The 20669-nt window shown below is 51.1% G+C and overlaps 1 protein-coding gene across 1 annotated transcript in view; it reads right to left on the bottom strand.

The window, feature by feature from the left end:
* Positions 1-20669, bottom strand: part of CNPY1 (canopy FGF signaling regulator 1) — a 36252-nt gene that overhangs the window by 3973 nt on the left and 11610 nt on the right. Inside the window, 2 exon segments of the mRNA XM_045865065.1 lie at positions 123-219; positions 1975-2178. Coding sequence (XP_045721021.1) covers positions 123-219; positions 1975-2178 — 301 coding nt within the window.

The following is a 20669-nucleotide window of genomic DNA, read 5'->3' as shown; positions in this document are numbered from 1 at the left end:
AGTCAGTGGAGAGCTGTTGGTGGCAGGGAGACAGCAAGGCGCGGTTTGAAAAAAAAGCTGGTGCAGTGCAGAGGGAGAGGGGGTGGGCGCGCGGAGGACACATGTTACATCAGACACAGTACCTGCCTTTTTACTGCACAGCTTGTCAGCGAGGTGGTGTGCCTCCTGGGCGATAAGTGAGAATATTTCGTCTTCATGCTCTTCTATTATGGCTTTGCACTGTGGAAACAGAATCACAGCATAGGTGGAAAGACACGCACGCACCGGACGTCTGGTTAGAAGCACTTACCAACATTTTCTTAGCTGAAAATAGAAAATCGTGTTGCCAAGGTGGCCCGTTTTTATTAGCCCCTTTGGTTTAAGACTCCATGGCATTGGATCAACCCTCTCCCCAGAATGTTAACTGCATCATTTTCCTGGGACCTAACCAACTGATTAGTTGTGTTGAAAGACGAGGGTAAGGAAGGAAACTAGTTCTTTGTATTTGTTCCTTTTCCTTAAATTGGAACGCGAGGACTAGGAAGAAATGGGTCTCCTAGGTGGAGCTGAAAAGTCTTAGCTTTCTGTTTTTGTTTTTTTTTTAGAACCCTTTAAAGAACACAGCTCCTTGAAATGGTTAAACCCGGTTCCCTCAGATTTAACATAATAATCCATGTTGTGGTTTTAAAACAGAGTCTGAAGTGTGAAAACAATTAAGCTTTCTCAGCAATCAAAAACAAACGCATCCTCAATTACACTGTGGATAACATGCTTGACAGTTAACTTAAGCAAGTTTCCTTTCATACCATTTAGAGATCCATTCATAATTTCACTCTGCTTCTACCCCCAAATCTAACTTTTCAGAGAAGAGGCAGCCCAAATTTGCCCAGGCATTAAAAAAAATATCTTAAATTCTAAGTGAAGTATGGGTCTGTGTTAGAGACCCACAGGGTTACAGTTTCAGGAACTGGGAAGCTGCAGAAGGGCATTCGCTGGAGACTTGCAAATCATTTTCCAAGTTCATTAAGCAAGACTTTAAAAATTTTAAATGGCATTTAAAAATATTTAAATTCCACTATAATGTGTTTATTTAAAACCTGTGAAATGCAAGCACACTCACTCATTGCAATTTCTCTTCCACGGTGCTTTTAACCTGGAATTATTGCCTTTACTTTTTAATTAAAATGAAATCTTCAAAAGTCAGGTAAAGCCCTTACTTCAGGGTTTCAGCATGCCTGACATTTTGGCCAGTGTGTGAACTTAATACATTTTTTAAACAGGCTTTCCCATTAGTTTGTCTGATTCAACAGCGTTAAGTAAAGTGAAATATATTGGAATATATTTTGCCAGGCACATTCTAGCAAGCCAGAGGCCAGCCTTCATCTAAAATAAACACTATACTGGACGGAAGTTTGGCATTAAGCCAGCTATCATACCTAAGCCTTTGTTTAACTTAGTTTGTGCTAAAATACTTGAATTAACTCAGGAAAGAAATTCTCTCTCTTCTGTGAAGCCTGGTGGTGATGGGGGGGGGGGGGAGGATGATGTGTGTCACTCTTCCTCCATCATTTGGCAATAAATATTTGAAAGTGACATTCATTTTAATTTGGATTTTAACCTAGGAGCCATGACCCCTGATTATTTCTGTGGGAACCTGGAAGAGACCTGCCTCAGCCAGGGGACCCACGGGGACCCACAGGGACCCCTCCCCGAGCCCCACCGCACAGAAACATGCAAACTGTGTCTCCAAGTCCCTGGGAGCAGCAACAGCACTTTCTGGAAAACGTCTCCTGTCTCAAGAGCCCCGTTAGATGTCTCACTGGCGAGTTCCTAAATGCCTGGTCAACACTGAAAAAGCAGGACAGACAACAAAGCAAACAGATAACATGTTAATGTTCAGTGTCTAGAAACTCAACAACCCAAGCAAATAGCGAAAAAGAGTAACCAGAGTGTATTCATGGCGCCCAGGATTCACCTGCCAGGAAGAGAGCTTACCGCGAATTTCAGAGGTCTGTAAGCATCAGAATAAAAATAGAATTTTTAAAATTCTTTGTATGTTTTGTCTCCTTTCCTTGGGGCAAGTCTCTTAAATGCCTTCTCCTTGGTCACGGGGTCTTCTTCCAGCTTGTAGTCGTTCATCGGCTCACACACTCCATCCAACAGGTCTGCTAGGAAAGCCTCCGAGTGGGCTAAGGGGATCTGTGAAGACAACACGGGCAGGGAAGCTGTCCTTCTGTGCACAGGGTTCGAGAGAGCTCGCGATGAGGGCGTATGGAAACACCCGCCACCCCCATGAACGCCAACATGCGTTAGTCTCCTAACATAATACGTATGCAATTGTACTACTTACAGAATTTAAGAAGTTAGCTTAAATGGTGCTTTTGAAAAAGTGCGGATGTTTGAAAGTGGACAGAAAAAAACCCTATACTCAAACTAGAAAGTGCACTTACACAGGTAATCATTTCTAAAAGTCCCCGAACATGCAGACTAAGGCACTGAGGACAGAAAACGGCTGTGATTATTTACTTGCAATAGAGAGGGAGAGGGAGGGAGCGAGAGCGCGCGGCAGAGAGCGAGGGAGACCTGGAACCTGGGGAGGACAAGACGGGGACAGGGAGGGATGGAGACCCGGCGAGGCAGCGCGCCCCTCCATCCCGGACAAGTTCGGCCGAGCCAACAGTTGCGCCCCGGGCGCGGGTCCTGGGCGCGGGTCCCCGGCCGCCGCGCTGACGCCCGCGGGCGCCGGGGGAGAGGGGCGGGCAGGGCGGCCCCGGGCGCGGCCGCGGGCTCTGGGGACAGCTGGTGCCCGGCTCCGCGCGCCCGGCGCCCTCCGGGATCCGGCGAGGATTCGGAGGACCCTCTGGCCACCACCTCCGCCCCGCGCGGGGGTCAAAGAGCACCCCTCGCCCTTGGTAACCGACACGAAAACTCGGGGCGCGTCTAGACAGGTCAAGGTGCAGGATGCCGCGTCCCCGCGGCTCCTTCCGGAAGGGGGCGGGGACCCGCCAAGGGCGCCGCGGACGCGCCGCGGCCGGGCCTCCGCGGCCCTTCTCCCCCTCCACCCTCTGCTGATCAAAGTAGGAAGTTTGCATGACAAGCCTGGTGAAAGGGGCTGAATCACAAATGAACTCGATTTCTGCGATGTTGATCTATCCAGACTCCATTGTCCCCTTTCAGACGCAGTGTGAACCCTTCCGGTGCCGGCGACCGCGCGGCTTTGAGGCGCGCGCTCCGGGCGCACAAAGGGTCCCCGCGCCTCCCGCCATCTGGCCGCGGGTTCCCGGGCGAGCGCAGCGCCCGGCGCGGTGGCCCTGCCTGCGCCTTCGGACCGCCGCTCCCGGGGAGGCCGCTCCGCTGTCACCGCCGTCAGCCCCCACTCCAGGGAGGAGTGGACTCTGAAAAACGGGCTTAGAGAAACGGGGACGAGGAAAAAGCCCAAGGAAAACACCACTGATTAACTTCCCGCTGCCCCACCATGTGCACGGTAATGACGCCCCCCCATCTCCCGAAACTTGATTTGAGGTTGATTCTTTCGAGGCCCATGCACTCACTTTTCGCAGTTAGATCGTTTATTAAACTGGAATGTGCCACCACATTTATTCGTTCACTAAGCCATCAAGTTTTTAAAAACTCCCGAGTGTGTATGTGTGTGTTTAATGTCTCAGTCAAAAGACCCTAAAGGAAGCGGCTTAAAGTGCATTCCCAATACAAATTGCGTTTAACGTACACTTTTAATGATGCCAATCGAGCACTGTAAGTTGTAAAACAACAACAACAACAACAACACCGGATAATACATGGGTTAACAAGCAAACCGAAAATCTGTTTTATTAACTTACAGGAGCTAGGGATTAAATTTGTATTGGGTCTGCAAGTTGTAAAACACAGAGGTAAATTCTTAATTACAGTTAATCAAGCAGATCATTAGCAGAATTATGAGGGTTTTTTCCTGCCAGGTGTGTGCCTTCAGTGTATCTCCTTCGCTGATACGTTTGAGATCCGTTCGGGGTACTTTGTCCATGTCAGCAAAACAGCATTTTACTTCCCAGTGATGAGCAGACTCACCTAAAAAATCTGACTCCGACGACGGAGACACCCATTCTCCCTCCTCTCCCTCCCCCCTCCTTCCCCAATCGGAAAAGTAAACAGGGTGGGGGTGGTAATCTCAGGAGGGCAGGGGTCTGAGCCTGGAAGAGCTTGGGGAACCCTCAGCGCCATCCTAATACATCCCAGTATTTCACGTTGACTTGAGACCACTCTCGAAAATGTTTTTCAAAATTGGCCTGACGTCCTGAGCTGGGTGCAGAAATCCCCGAGCATCTCAGATGTGAGCAGATCAGAGGCTAATGAGTGCAAGGCCGCCACAACTGACTTTTGAGAGGCTTTTTGTTTGTTTCCAGGGCTGGGGATTTTTAAAACAGTCCCCACATTAAAACTTGACACAAAACGGGATTTTTTTTTTTCAATTTTGAGGTGTAAATTTACATGTTTGAATATACGAGTATGGGGCCTATTTTAACACAAATATGTTGTAGCAAGAGATCAACACGTGAATTTTGTTGGTTTTATGAGTCTGAAGGCGAGCGGGCTTTTAAAAATGTCATTAGCTGGCTCTTTTGTGTAAGCATTCTCGAATAGTAGAAAATGTTTGCCAGTAGATAGCTCAGAAAATGCTTCATTACGATCACCACTAAAAACAAGAAAGGAAAAACACCCAACGGGAGATTACTGGAGGCTGTTTTTAGAAGATTTTAAAAAAATAGATTTTAAAAATCTCAATCAAAGCATCCAATTTTATGAGAAAACGCTAAAGAAAAAGATGCTTAAGCATCGCAGCTCTTCCCACGTTTGTTAAAACGCACACACGATTGGAGTTTGAAATGAGTCCACTTAGTCGAACCGCCTTGGGGAAATTTAAAGACTGTTCATAGAATAATTGGGCCCTTTTCTCCCCTCAAAGTGTTTTGATTATAAGAGTGCAGTAAGTATTGAGACAAGTGGAATAAAACGAAGTCTTTCTTTCTGTACTATGAAGGTTTTGAATAGTACTTGTCAATAAAGCAACTCCTATTGTAATCTTAGGGGAGGGTTGTCTCCACCCTGGAAGGACTGTCTCTGAGATACCGGCCTCATTACAATATGAATGGCAACGGCCGCCATCATTGTATCCCGAGAAAACCCGATTCACTGGCAGTTTTCTTATCACCCTTACTTTTCTACATGCGCTCATTGGTTTGAGTTATACATCCAGAAGCGATCCGTTATGACTTCATTGTACACGAAGTAGAGCCTAACTTTGGCGTTCCGAAACCTACCTACAACTCTGAATCCTGCTTGGTATACATAGTGTCTGTTTCTGCTTTCCTTCAGGCTTCTTCTGACCATGTGCTTGTTCTGCAAGCAATGAAATGGGGGTGGAAGGACGTACCCATACTTGAAAGCGGGGGGGAAAAAAGTAGCTGGAAGTTTTGGCTCTGGGTTCTCTAGAAAGCTGGAGAGAGGGGTTTATTCAGACACACCTTCCTGACAGTCGGCTACAGAGAGCCTCGCCTGAGCGTTCATTACTGTGTCTCTGTTCATCTTGTAGCGAATTTCTTGCTTGATAGCTATCACAATTAGGCAGGAATACAATTACGTTACAGTGTACAATTGGACGCGGAAACGTCCTTGTGGTGGCTCTGTCTTTTGCATACCAGTCTGGCAATCTCAAATAAATCTCACTTATCTTTTTCCTCAGATATGAAACCAGTACTTAACCTGCTTAGTGACTGATAATTGATTTCGTATTGTTGCAGAGATTCTCTTTGTAGAGGTTTAGTTAATGGAGAAATGTTAATTGCATTATAGCAAATATTGCATCTAGCTTCATCACTAACTCTTCATCCATAAAAATATTGCAATCACTTCTGATATTAGTTAAAAGTCAATATTTAGAAGTGAAAACTCAAGCCTCCTTTGCTCTAGGCTACAACAGGGGAAGCGTGAATTCAGAAACTTGTAAGATGATGAGATATATAATTAGCTTTTATGTTAATTGACTGCTATGAGTTTGTTGTATGACACTTCTTCATATAATATGCAAATAGCATTGACTGTTTAGTTTTATTAGACAATATAATTAGAAGGCTAAAGGAGCTCATTTCGATGAGGAATAACACAGCCTGACAAATCTGCCCGTGTTCTGTGTATCAGAAGAAGTGAATTCCATCTGGACTTAATCAATAACAGGGATTTTAAGTAGCCTTTGTTTAGGGAACTAAAGCCAACCAACAGATAACAGAATTAATATCAGTTTTTCCAGTTACCATCAATTCCATGTTAAAACAGGTGAATTTCTGCAATCAATAAATAAAACGTTGGGGACAAAAATACAAAGATTTCAGCATGATTTGCCACAAAGACACAGTAAATTCATGAAAATAACATCAACATCTTGCTTTCTTTAATTTGAATAATGAAAAGAGTCATTCTTATCATTTAAAATAAAACATTTTACAAGTGTCTCCTATTCTTATTCTTGGACATCTTAGGTTATAACAAAGTATATGCTCAGGTTGTTAGGAAAACAGAAATAAGGAAAAAGAATAATGTAATTTGGGGGGAAATTTTCCTAGAATTCAAACTGTGAAAGTTTCAATCACTTTTTTTTTAATTCTTGAGCCTATTTCCAACTTCACAGTGATAAACAGAATCAGAGAAAAATTGCGTAATGGGTCATCATTGATGAACTCCAAATGGGCTCATTGAACTCCATTTGACTTTTCCCTAAAGTTTAAAAAAACTTCCATTATCAAATGCAAACTTGGCACTCACATTTGATTTCCCCATTCTAAAAAGTATTCTGTTCATCTTCAAGAAAACCCTTAATATTCATGCATTTTAGGTAAAATGGGAAAAAATGCATTTATCCCCATGAAAATGTCACAGTTTTTCAATCTTTTAAAAGAATCACCCGAAGCAAGGGCTCTGGGCGCCCTTCCCGTGGTGTGTTCCTGAGCTGTGCCCTCCTCTGGCATACCCCGGAAGCATTTGGCAGATTCAAGGAAAGTGTCTAGAAAAGAGCATAAAAGGGCAGAGGCAGTGGTTCGGCACTGTTCACAGAGTGAGATGTGACTCTGTCCATTCATTCAACACATACTTATTGAACTCCATTACGTGTCAGACAGATCGTTCAGGTGGTTTGGAAGGGGACTCCTCTGTGATGCTGAATAAAAATTAAGATACTGGAAGAAGAAGGGTCTGGTAGAGGTCCAGCAAATGCTGATGAACGATAATGTGGTTCCTTGTCCGTCGGTGGAGCTAAAGGTCTCATTAATTCAGTATCTGTCTCCTTAACTAACAGGTTCCTGCCCTCTTCCCAAATCTGAGTATCCTTCACCATCTAGTTGCCGAAAACATGACTGAATCAAGGGGCTATTTGTTTCTAACCAGCTCCGCAGAACACTTTCCCCAAACGGAAAAGGTGAAAACTCACGTTTGTGGAATCTCTTGTGGCATTTCCCAAGTTGGGGGGCAAATGGTAAGATTTCCTTAGAAAACGCGGGTGGCTCAGAGGAAGAGGGACAGATACCCGGGATCCTGAAAGCCCGTGTTGTTCCTTCTCCGCAGATGTGGAAATGTGTAACACACACTGGTTTCCTCGGACTAGAAATACAGTGCTTGTTTTTCTTATAGAAAGAGTAACACATTCACTTGATTGAAAAAAAAATCCAAAAGGAACAAAAGGGCAGAGTCAAAAGTGAGGCTGATACCCCAGACCCTAAGCACCCCCGTTCTCCTCCAGCCAGAAACCTTCCACATGCACATCCATACATGTGTGTCTGCATGTGCACACGTGACCGTGTGTGCATACAATACACGTGACTCTGTGTGTACCTGTGACCCTGTGTGTGTATACACATACACGTGACCGTGTGTGTACATACATATACATGTGACCGTGTGTGTGTGCATACAATACACGTGACCCTGTGTGTGCATATATGTGACCATGTGTGTGTATATAAGACATGTGACAGTGTGTGTGTACCTGTGACCCTGTGTGTGTATACACATACACATGACCCTGTGTGTACGTACATATACATGTGACCATGTGTGTACATACAATACACGTGACCCTGTGTGTGCATACACGTGACCATGTGTGTATACAAGACACATGACAGTGTGTGTGTACCTGTGACCCTGTGTGTGTACATATACATGTGACCATATACATGTATGTACATATACATGTGACCGTGTGTGTGCATACAATACACGTGACCCTGTGTGTGCATATATGTGACCCTGTGTGTACCGGTGACCCTGTGTGTGTGTATACACATACACGTGACCTTGTGTATGTACATATACATGTGACCATATACATGTACGTACATATACATGTGACCGTGTGTGCATACAATACACGTGACCTTGTGTGTATACAAGACACGTGACTGTGTGCATACCTGTGACCCTGTGTGTGTATACACGTGACTGTGTATGTGCATTTGGGAGTGCCCCTTGTCCTCTTTGCACACGGACTAGAGCAGAGTGCACACACGGTCTGCTGTGCCCTTCCTCACCTGGTGACAAGGGGGCTCAGCCACGTCCGTCCCTGAGCGGCCCCTGGACGGAGGCACACTCACTGTGGAGACGTCAAATCGGAAACCCATTCCCGTGGGAGAATGAGTCAAAGGCGCCGCACACCCGAGTGCAGGTTCAAAAGAGGAGCTGCTGACTGTCGTGAGTGGTGGCAAATCCCCGGAGTATTTGTTAAAAATCCATTTTTTTGATGAGTCTTACCTTATTCTAACCCCAGACACTAGTTTTGCGTGGGACAAGGGGAGCGTTTTTGCCCCCATTTCCTGGGTGAGGAGCCGAGTGTTGAAGGGCCTGCTGGGGGGTGGTGGCTGTCACAGCAAGGCCATCGCTCTCGTCCCCCCCCGCCCCCACTCGGCTGCTGGACACGAGGGCAGTGGAGCTTGGAGACCTTGCAGCCAGCATCCCACATGCCAGGGGAGGGGACAGGCACGGAGAGGACAGAGCCAGGGTCAGAGCCCGGCCAGGGGACGTCGCCGGCCAGTCCTCAGGGGCAGCCTGTTTCCTAACCACCTTCAGCCCTAGCCGCATGCCACGCCCCCACCAAGGGACCAGGAAGGGGCACTCTGGGGCTGAATTGTGTCCCCCAAGTTCCTGTGTTGAAACCCTAAGCCTCGGGACCTCAGAATGTGGCCTCATGTGGACATGGGGCCTTCACAGAGGTCATGAAGGTAAACTGAGGCCGCTAGGGTGGGCCCTGATCCAATAGTACAGTTGTCCTTATATGAGGAGGAGGTCAGGACACAGACACGCGGGGGGACGACCGTGTGCGGCGGGAAGAAGGCGGCGCCCACACACCGGGGAGGGAGGCCTCAGGAGGAGCCAGCCCTGTGCACGCCTGCATCGCGGACTCCCCGCCTCTAGAACCATGAGACTAGGTTTCTGGTGTTTAAGCCCCACTGCCGCTCTTGGGCACTTTTTGGTGGCGGCCCGAGCTGCAAATACAGCCACAGACCCTGAGGCTCCCAGCCTGAAGCCTTGCTAGCCACGGCTCAAGCCCATCGAACCAAATATTGACGGAGCTGGTCGGGCTGCGGGACAAGCTGCACATCACGAGGAGCCACTGGCCTGGCCATGACCGCTGAGCAGCACGAGGTGCACACGGGTCCGTCCTGGTGCGCGTGCAGGGACCCCATCTTCAGCGCTTGTCCCGCCGCCGTGCTGGGTGGGGAGAGCCTGCAGACGCCTCCATTCTGGTCTGTCGTGGCCCGGCCAGCTGCCGGCCTGCCCTTCCGTCTATGGTCCTCAAAATAACACCACTGTGCTGAATCGGATCGGCCGAGTAACTGATAGCAAATCCTTCTTGAGCCCGACAAATCAATGGCAAGTGCCATTATTACTTCCACTTTGCTGGATGCTGTTTTAGTTTGTCGATGTCCTTCAAGTGACGCCAGTTTAAGGAGCACAGACTGATTTCTGTGCTCTCCTTCCTGATGGGCTGGAGGGAGAGGAGCTGCCGTCCTTCACGCGTCCGAGAAGTAGGACACACTGGCCGCTCTCCTTGCCGCCCCTTTCCCCTTCCTGTCTGCTCAGAACCGAGAGCTGCCAGGAGGGGCATCTAGGCCCTTGGCACTCCGAGTGTGTCCCGGACCAGCAGCATTGCAGTCCAGAGCCCTGGCCGCCCCCAGACGTTATCAAGGCGCTCAGGCAGCCTGTGTGCACAGGGAAGCTTGGGCCGTGCGGCTCAGAGTCCTGAGGATGAAGTGGGTGGTAGAGACAAGCGTGTAGCTGCCCAAGCTGCTGAGCTCCGTCTAGAAGAAGCCCGTCAACAGAGACAAGACAAGGGCCATATAGTGAGAGATCTGGCTGAAAGGCTTATCTTTAGAAACACGGTGTGTGATGGCCTGAAAAAGATGCCTCCATCCTCAGACCCAAATGGCAAGCAGACAGCACATTTGGGAGAGCCAGATGCTCCCATTTTCTTGATGAGGGCTGAGTGCAGTGAGACACCATATTGCTGTTAGAGAACACGCTTCCAGACCGAGATCTTTTATCGACACTCAGAGAAAACTGAGAGAAGCGAAGGACAATAAAGGGTGCCTGGCAGCTCCTCGGCACCTGGCTTACGAGGAAGATCTTTTATTGTATCCCACGGCTGAACATGCTCGAAGCCGTTGCTTAGCTCCTTCTCTGTGGCATTATTTCTCGTGTGCATTTCTGACCGTCCCCCCATTCTGCGGACCCACAGCAGGCAGGTGAGTGGGTGCCAAGTGCGACTTTGCTGTGCGGGGCTGGAAGCTCCGTGGAAATGCATGCCCTCTGCTCCGGAGCCCCGCAGTAAGATGGGCAGGGGGAGAAGGTGGCGTTTTCTCTGCTGAACCAAATCCAGGCGGCTTGGAAGCGGCTCTGCCACTTCACACGGGGACGCTGCCTCTCCGCCTGCCTCAGCAGGCTCTCTGTCCCAGAAACACCCAATTCTGAGCAGCCAGTCATGGGGGGTGACCGTGCGCTATAGCTTAGCTGCCAAGGGGGGGGGGGTCATTAGGAAACTCTCGGAGTGTTTGAGGGGACCAGAGGGGCCCTCTGTGTCTTTGCTGTCCCAACGATGCTGGGACCATCTCCTCTGGCCTGGGAAGACCAGGTGCAAACGTGAGAACTGACAGAGACCAAACCCAACCCATGTCTGTAGCAAAGAGACTACGAATAAATCAACTTTGTTCCTGTTAAAGAACATGTTTTTGTTTGGCTTGGTTTGGTTTTCCTCATTTAGGGACGCCGAGTCTTCATAAATCAGTATGCTCACAAGCTAAGTGTGCAACCTAATGCTCCTTCTACTGGAGCAACGGGACTGGCACGTGGCCACCCAGCGGCGTCCCCTTCCAGCTTCCAGCCCCGTGGAACCGTGCACACGGTGGCACCAACCGCAGACCCGCCCTCTGGTGTCACGGTCTGGTGTCCGCCTTCGCGGGTAGCAGAGCGCTCCGTGAGAATTTAGAACCCATCTCGCAGCTCCCTGACTTTGGGACATCTAGGGTATCACCCACGTTTAAAAAATAACCCCGCTCTGTGCATTGTTGTATATGCAGCGTTTCTTCTGTTGGATTATTTTCTCGGGCTGTGGTCCTAAGCGTGGGGTAACGAAGTCATTCTTGATACACACTTCCACGTGGGTTTTTTTTGCGACTTGACTCTCCCTGGTCAGCCCATTAAACCTATGCAGGCTAATAACAGAAAGACATCTCTAAAAATAAACCATTAGCCAAATCACTGAATTTCTCCAATGGTTTCCATAAGGAGAACCAACACCACAGGCTGCCCGGGTCCCGAGGCTCCTCAGATACCCTAGGTCTTTCTCCTCTTCATTCCAGCTTGAGAGCAGATGGTGGAAGGACCCATCGCTCAGATCCATCATGGCGGCACGAGGCGCCTCCACCACCTGGAGGCCGGTCTCAGTGCCGTTCTGGTGGCGACCACCAGCCTCTGTACTCCTTCTCGGCGCTCAATGTCACTGTGGCCTCTGCCGAGGTGTTCGGAAGTAGATAGATATGAGATTATTTTGCTCCGTTGGAACTGAATTATTTTTTCACTATTTAAAAATTATTAATCCCAGGAGATAATATTAAATCTGTTCCTTCCTGACTCTCTATGTATTTAGATAAATACTATCTTTCTGCTAGTTAGTACCCAGACCTTAGAAGGTTACATTTCTAAATCGAGGGTAAGAAAGACTCCCTGTATAGCTCCTAAAGAGAAGAAATCCTGGTCCACCATCCTTGCAGGTCCTGGGACCCTTGGTTGAGGGTGTGACCAGCCTTCCAGGGAGGTTGGCAGCTGGGCCCTATGATGGTGGAGGCCGAGCACATTCTCCAAGATCGGTCCACTGAGTGCCGTGCTGGGGACCAGATGTCCAGGACAAGTGGTCTGTTCTAACGGGCCAGGCAAGGAGAAGGCAGGTCGAGGCGGCACCTATAGGAGAGAGAGTCCAGGATGGCTCACAACCCACACGGTGATGTTTGGTCACGTGGCCACTGCCTGTTGACCATCTGCTGCGTGCTAACTTGTGCTAGACACGAGGAGACGGCAGCGAACAAAATTCAGGTGGTCCTTGTCCTCCCAGCCTGGGGGCACTGGTGGTCTGGGTCCCCACCGGAAGTCATGCAGGGACCATATTGGCCTTGGGTGGAGCCCCCCCTTGGTGCCGGGGTCCCCCAGGCCACCACCTGTGTGTGCGCAGCCTGTGAGCCAAGACTGGTTTTTACATTTTTTTTTAAGATTGTATCTATTTATTTGACAGAGAGAGACACAGCGAGAGAGGGACCACAAGCAGGGGGAGCGGGAGAGGGAGAAGCAGGCTTCCTGCGGAGCAGGGAGCCCGATGCGGGGCTCGATCCCAGGACCCCGGGATCACGACCTGAGCCGAAGGCAGACGCTTAACGACTGAGCCACCCAGGCGCCCCTGGTTTTTACATTTTAGAGTGGCTGAAAAAATTAAAAGAATCATATTTTGTGACACGTGAAAATAGATACAAAATTCAAATACCGGTGTCCACAATAAAGCTTCATGGGAGGCAGCCACACCTGTCCACACGCATCCTGTCCACCCACAGCTGCTGCCCAGCTTCAGTGGCAGAGAGGCCCACAGATCCTAAACCATCCACCGTCTGGTTCTTTCCAGAAGCCGCTTGCCCAGCCCTGCTCCTGCCCATCCATCTCCGTTGGCAGCCCCGAAAGGGAGGGCTCTTGCTCAAGGTCACAAACCAGTGTCTATGCTGAAGCCAGAAGACGACCAGGTCTACCTGATGCTCAAGTCCTTCTCCGCGTGTCAGGGGCCAGAGGGAGCGACCCCTCCCAGCTGGGGATCTCGGCAGTCCTTCCGAGAGCCCCCCACACGGATCTCTACTTCTGTGCACGCCCCCGAGCAGCACCGAGGAGGTGCCCCCAAGGTCACCGTGCCTAGGAGAATTAGTGTCCCGGAACTCAGTCTCCCGTCTGGTGATCTTTGTCAACGGCTCTCAAAGCCTCCCTTTCCCTCCAAAGTTTCCACGGAAAGAACGTGCAAACACCTCAGGCTCAGCCGCAGCCCAGGAGACCCGGCCTCCCTGCTCGCGGCGGGCTGCTCGGCGCCCACCGTCAGGCCTCGCCCCCTTTGTCCTGGGGGAAAAACAGTGGCAATCCTCTAAATGCGTCCCCATTATCCCTCCATTCTTCACCCGATTTGAGGATTCCAACAACCCGTATTCAGAGGAATAAGGAGCAATTAACAGGACTAGGGATTTATTAAGGATAAGTCATGCAGACAGTTTTGACAGCTTGGTTTGAGTGTGACAGAATTACGAAATGCATTATGTATTTAGACTTTTGTGCAGCGTCTAATACCAGGCTTGTGAAATTATTCTTGCCAAATGGGCTGAACCAGCCTGGATGAGAACAGTCTCATGTACCGGAAATGAACTCAAACATCAGAGACAAAGGGTAAATGGCATCCAGCCGCACACCCAGATGGGGGTCGGGAGGGGCGGGGGAAGGGAGCAGTGTTTCCTGAGGGGCCGTGGAGGTCAATGTTAGGGTTGGTTTCCCTTAACACCTCTCTTACTGATCTGCAGGGAGAGGGCGCGGTGCCCACTACAGGGGTATATGGGGGGGGGGGCGGCGTGCCAGCCCCAGCCAGGCAGCCCTCCGCCAGCAGCCTAGCAGTCTGCCAACAAGAAGAGGGGCGGCAGAGGGGACGTCACCCCACCCTTCCAGCACCCCCATCGCCTGAGACAGCCTGGCAGATGACTGGGTAGAGAGGAGAAACCCACTCAGCCTCATGGAATCAGAGAGACAGCAGGAAGGCCCCAGGTCATCAACTCTGAAGCCTGTTGTGGGTCACACTGTGTTCCCCCAGAAACGACATGCTTCCATCCAAACCCTTGGTACCTGTGAATGCAGCCTTATTTGTCAACAGGGTCTTTGTAGGTATAATTAGCTCAGACGAGGTCGTAGTCATTTAGGATGGGTTTTAACCCGACATGACTGGTGTCCTTATAAGACCTGGAGAAGACACGGACACTCAGAGAGGGGACCGCCGTGTCCCACAGAGGCAGAGATGAGGGGCGGGGTACAGCCACCAGCAGAAGCTAGGCGGGACAGGGAATCCGTGTTTCCTGAGCGCTCAAGAAAGAACCAAGCCTGCCAACACCTTCGTTTGGACTTTGGGCCTCCTGACCGATGAGAAAATCTGGTTTCTGTTTCAGCCACCCCGTCTGTGGTATTCCTTCACGGCAGTCCCGGGAGACATGCTAGTCCGGTGTCAGGCACAAAGAACTGATGGGGGGTCCAATGGGCCTGCCTCTCTGAGCTAGAGGTGGAGCTATGGAGGCACCCCCAGGACAGGCATGGCCAGAGGAAGGTTTTCCATCCTCTCCAGGGCCCAGGGGATGACTTAGGTCCTCGGGGAGCGGCACATCCCAGCACACTTTTTGTTTGTACCGATGCAAAGAAGCCTGCATGGCCAGCATCTGGTTAATTAACCCTCTTCTGTGCCAAGCTACTACAATCCTTCATTCTCTCCCATCACTTTATGCCCTCTGATAATTATTCTTTTTAATCTGTTCAGGGGTGTTGAATCATCTGTTTTATTTCTTCTCCCTGAGGATGGTATAGCATTTAATCCATCTACATGCCCAAATGCTAAAGCTGCTCTTTTCTCCCTTGGCTAGAATATTCTGGTTCATGGGAACACGGTGCCTCTGCCCCCGTGACAGAGCGTGGTCAACTCTCAAGCCCATCCCGGGCAGAGTGCGTGCACGAGCGCAGGGAAGAAGGCGGCACCGGGGACGCAGGGACCTGTCACAGGCTCACCTCCTGGACCAGAGGCTCGCGGTGGGAAGCTGCCCTCTGGGGAAGCAGGACTGACCAGAGCACAAAGCCGCAGCTCCCAAGTCTTGCCTAGAAATGCCAACCTCATCTAGAGACTGTTGCCCTACTGTGCCCGGCTTGATCAGCACACACCTCGACCACAGACACGTATCCTCAAATTAACTGCTCAGGGGGCTAACAGGTGACGGATCCTCTTTTTTCCTTGACATTCTATCACTTTCCTAGAGTCTTCACAAAACAGCGCAAATCGTCCCCAAACACGACACAGAACCAATAGAGAAGTGGCACCTCTACGGGCAGAGGTTTATTCTTTTATCCTTTCATTTCACAGACATTGAGAACACACGGGAAGCAGATCCTCTGCTGTGAGGTGCAGGGAGCGGGGGTGCAAGGAGAAGATGAGGTTCGGGACAGACGTAGGACAGTGTACCAACTGGAAAGTAACACACGCTCTAAAGAAGCCACAGAAACACTTCTGGTGTTAGGAAAATGTGAGGGAAAGTTTGTGTTTCAGTCTCTGACAAAGTCATCTTCATAAAGAGCTGACAGGGTGTCATCTGAGCCCCGGGAGGGGGGGCATGGCTCGCTTCCTAACCGGGACTTCCACCGTCAGGGAGGGGAAGCTGGACCGCACCGCACGCCACGCCAAAGCCGTGCTCCGCGCAGATGCAACACTTACACCTAAGAGCACAAACTCCTGGGAGAAAATTCAGAAAACTGTTAGTATGACAGAGTGGGGAGGCCTCCTTCAGCAAGAGGAGAAACCCCCAGCTGTCGAGAGTCAAGGCTGTGCGTGCGCCGAAAGGGGCAAGGCCACCCACACACCGTGACCAGGGACACGCGGGCGCAGCGGGGAGGGCGGACGAGAGGTCCCGTCCCTGTCCGCTGAGTTGTGGAATAATCATGATGTAAGACCCAAGCCAACAGACAACGGGTAAAGAACACACACACACACACACACACCTGGAAGCACAGGGAATCTAACCCCATGGTGTGCTACTGGAAAAATGCATCACTTCCTTCGGAGCCAATGAAAGCAAAAGTGAGATGAGTGAAATACCACCTTTCGTTGATCAGGTTACCAAAAATAAAGAATGATGTAATCCAGAGCAGGAGAAAATGCAAGAAAGCTCTCATCCTCCTCGGGCGGGGGGATCAAATGCCGCAAGCCTCAGGGGAGAATAATGGGCAGCGGCTCAATCGAAAGCGCGCACGTGGTGGGACCCCTGCCCCTCGGGGCGTCCGCGCCGTGGGAAGCGCGCTCACCATGCGGGAGGACATGCCGCCAGGGTCTGACTGCGAAACTGCTGGGTCCTGCAGCACACGGGACACGCCGCTTGGCGGGACGGTCGGCGGGGGGCAGACATTGGCCGAAATGGGTGGGGTCTCTGTCCATTGGGCTGGAGGGGTTCTGACGCATCTTCGATAGGGGGGTGTCCTAGTCTGCTCAGGCTGCACTGTCCAGGGGCTTAGGCAACAGGAATGGACTTCTCCTGGTTCTGGAGGCTGGGAGCCCAGGATGGCGGCGCCACCAGGTTCTGTTCCCGGTGGGGACTGTCCTGCTGGCTTGCTCTGTCCTCACACGGCAGAGGCTGCGCTTTGGAACCTCCTTCTCTTCCCATGAGGACCCCAGTCCCATCGGATTGGGGCCCCAGCCTTGTGGCCTCCTTGAACCTGACTCACCTCCCTAAGAGCCCCATGTCCAATGTGCTCACGTGGGGGGCTAGTGCTTCGACATACGGGTGGGGCGGCGTGCAATTCAGTCTAGAGAATGGGGAAAGCATGGAAACTGCACATTTGAGTTTATTTTATTTAACATTTCCGCGTTCTTCAGAGGGATGTATAGAGCATGATTTTAGTATTACTTTAAACTGACAAAAAGACAACATCAGAAAAAATACTGAATGTGTGGATGTTTGTGGGAGTTCAGGTGAGCATGGGGAAAGCTGGTGGGGGCTCTCTGACTGCTGACCATCCGAGTGGGTGGGAAGGTGGGTCACACAAGCGTCTGCATACCTCCAGCTAAGATCACTGTGTGTTACTTGGGTAATGTAAAATTTTTAATGAAAAAAAAATTTAGAAAGCCCAAAGTGGAGTCATCAGACTAAAGTGTCCCTGTTCCGACTTCCTCCCACCCGAGAGCCACTCACAGCCCAGCAGGAGCCCCCAGCCCCCGGGAACCCACAGAGACCCAGCCTCCGGGCGGCATCGCCTGACCCCCTCCATCAGAACTCGGTGCCTTCAGGACAGCCCGAGAGCTACCTGGCTAAACAGATGATCTTGTTAGTGAAATCTAGCCTCTACCATATTAGAGATGACCCTAATTCTACATTTTCATACGGAAGGGAGAGTAGAGCTCTCCAGACGGGCCCAGACTCCAATAGTTCATCATGGCTGGAGAGACTCTCTCCCTCTCATGTTTCCAGAAAGTTCACAGAGAAAGACATGAGAAGGGCCCAAAGAGCCTAATTATTTTTTCACTTGACTTAAACAATGGGCAGGAGAATAAGACCTTCTTAATCTAAAATTTAAAGTCTCTCAATCAAAGCTTTGTCCACCCCAACACTTCCCTTCACAGATTTCCACTCCTCTTCCTGGCGTGGGATGGCCGAGGGGCTGCCAGGTCTCAGGCTGCTGGGCAACGCTGGCCCTGGTCACAGCTCACCTCCCCTTCTCCGTCCCACATGAAGCTCTGCGGGAGGGATGGGCTACTGTCCCCAATGTGCCGGTCACGTGGAGACCGGAGATAAGGATGTTCAGGTTAGGCACTGAATTAGACCCTCTGTGCTGCGCCAGGCAGCCCCTCGTCTAGAGCCAAACTCCAAAGACGGGGAGCTTGTCTGTACTTCCTTCCACAGGACATCCCGAGGCTCCCATTTTTCTCCAAACACGTGGCATCTTGATCTTTTAAAAGGTGCCTCTGTTGTTAGAGACCTGGTTGTGGACCCAGACCATCCACCTGTATGGAAAGCACTGTGCCCCAGCGGTGAGCACTGGGCTTGGCGGCCTGGGAGGCCACCGGAGGGCGGTGGACACCGCAGAGGACATGCTGGGCGGAGGGATGACCGAGGCCCAGGGGCCGGTCTCCAGATCACCCAGAGAAACCAGACACACGACTGTTGGTAGGAAGTCTTCCATACATGACTGTTGGCTCCAGGTCTTGTCTTGGTTTTCACGCTGTGAGGACTGGATGTGCCCGAGCCTCCAATCTCTCTCCCCTGCGGGACTGCGCGCTTCACCCCTGCCGTGCTCCGGCCTTGCTTGCTTCTGCACACGGTGGCTTAAAACAGCAAAACTCTGCTCTCACCCTTCTGGAGGCCAGAGTGTGACACTGAGGTGTCGGCAGGGCCTCGCTCCCTCTGAAGGCTCCAGGGAGCGTCCTTCCGGGCCCGGCTCCAGCTGCCGGGGTCCCGGCCCTCCTCGGGGACCCTGGCTTGCAGTGGCACCCTCCGATCCCTGCCTCTCTTCCCGAGGCGACCTCCCCCCCGCGTAAATGTCTCTGCTGGCCTTCTGGGAAGGACTGCAGTCCTTGGATTAGGGCTTACCTCAATCCAGGACGACCCCGTCTTAACTAAGAACATCTGTGAAGATCCTACTGAAAGATAAGGTCACATTCTGAGGTTCCGGGTGGACGTGAATTTGGGGGGCACTGTCGCCCCAGTGCACTGCCTCATCAGACTTGGGTACCTCAACTCCTCAGTGTCCTCCTGACGCGTCCCTCTCTCCCAGCCGGATCTGACCACAGTCCAGGTCCAGAGCGGGCAGCAAGCGTTCTTCAATCCTAAGAGAGCGATGCACCTCGAGTGGGGCGTCTCTGTAGTTAGAGCCATGACTTTCCCCAAACACTGGAATTCCCCATCTGAGGAAAGAAAACTCCTGGTCTCCGCAGAACAGGGCTTCTCCCCCTAAGCACTGCTGACATTTAAGACCGGAGAATCCTCTGCTGTGGGGCCTCTCCTGTGCTTGCAGGACGTCTAACAACACCCCAGCTCTACTCACTAGAGGCCAGGGGCAATTCCTCTCCCCAGGCTGTACGTGTCTGCAGGGGCTCATCAGGCCTCCGAGTCACTGCCCTGGGCTCCCATGGAGTGGCATCCCGGCTGAACTCCAGGGTGTTTAGTCTTGGCATCCTTGGCCGTTAAGCCCAGGCCAGTCCCACCTGCTGGCCCTCAGTGCACATGCCCGCCGGACAGGCCTCTGCAGCCCGCCCGCGCTGTGATATGTGGGACCGTTTCCTTGTTCATAGACTTCTTTTTTTTTTTTAAAGATTTTATTTATTTATTTGAGAGAGAGAATGAGAGACAGAGAGAGAGCACATGAGAAGGGGGAGGGTCAGAGGGAGAAGCAGACCCCCCGCTGAGCAGGGAGCCCGATATGGGACTCGATCCCGGGACTCCAGGATCATGACCTGAGCCGAAGGCAGTCACTTAACCGACTGAGCCACCCAGGCGCCCTATTTATTTATTTTTTAAAAGATTTTATTTATTGAGAGGGAGAGAGAAGGATAGCATGAGAGGGAGGAGTGTCAGAGGGAGAAGCAGACTCCCCGCTGAGCAGGGAGCCCGATGCGGGACTCGATCCAGGGACTCCAGGATCATGACCTGAGCTGAAGGCAGTCGCTTAACCAACTGAGCCACCCAGGCTCCCTGTTCGTAGACTTCTTGTTGTAGAGCGGCTCTTTGCAAAAGAAAAAATTGGGTCGTAGTATGCCAAATCCTTGACCATTAATCTCTGCCTTCTACATTCAGTGTTTATTTTTTAAAATCGAAACTCAAAGAACACTGTCCATATTTGGCACTCGGCTCTGTTGCTTAACACTAAGCTAAACAACAGGATTTCTTTCCCTCAACGCCGTGTGACTCTCGCATGTAGGTCGTTACACTGGTCATGGCATTTAAAACTGGGAGGTTCAGAGAACACTGAGCAAGTCCACAGAGTGCGTGGTGCAGCAAGGGCCTGCCGAGCACACAGCGGGGTTGGGGTGGTGGCAGCCTTCCACCGGGCGGGCCATCCTGCTCGGCTCACCCTCCTGGCAGGTCAGGACCCGGGCACCATCTTGTCAGACGGAGGTGTGCCCGAAGACACAAGCCCACACTCAGAAACGGGATAATTCCTTCTTGGTATTTCTGCTTCCTGAGAGCTGCTCAGCTGAGAGTTGGGGAGCTCTGGCTGCCTTCAGCCTCACACAGTCCAACCACAGGAAACCCCAGGCAGGGCGTCAGGCGAGTGGTGACAGCTGAAGGGATAGAGTTCCGGGGAAATGCCTCGGAAACGGGGAAGGGGGATTGCGCCTCGTCCGC

This window comes from Mirounga angustirostris, unplaced genomic scaffold, assembly GCF_029215605.1.
Source record: "Mirounga angustirostris isolate CCGP_5_RB_7025 unplaced genomic scaffold, mMirAng1.0.hap1 SCAF_12, whole genome shotgun sequence".
NCBI lineage: Eukaryota > Metazoa > Chordata > Mammalia > Carnivora > Phocidae > Mirounga > Mirounga angustirostris.
Note: the sequence above shows the minus strand (reverse complement) of the source record. Positions and strands in the feature narration are given on the sequence as shown.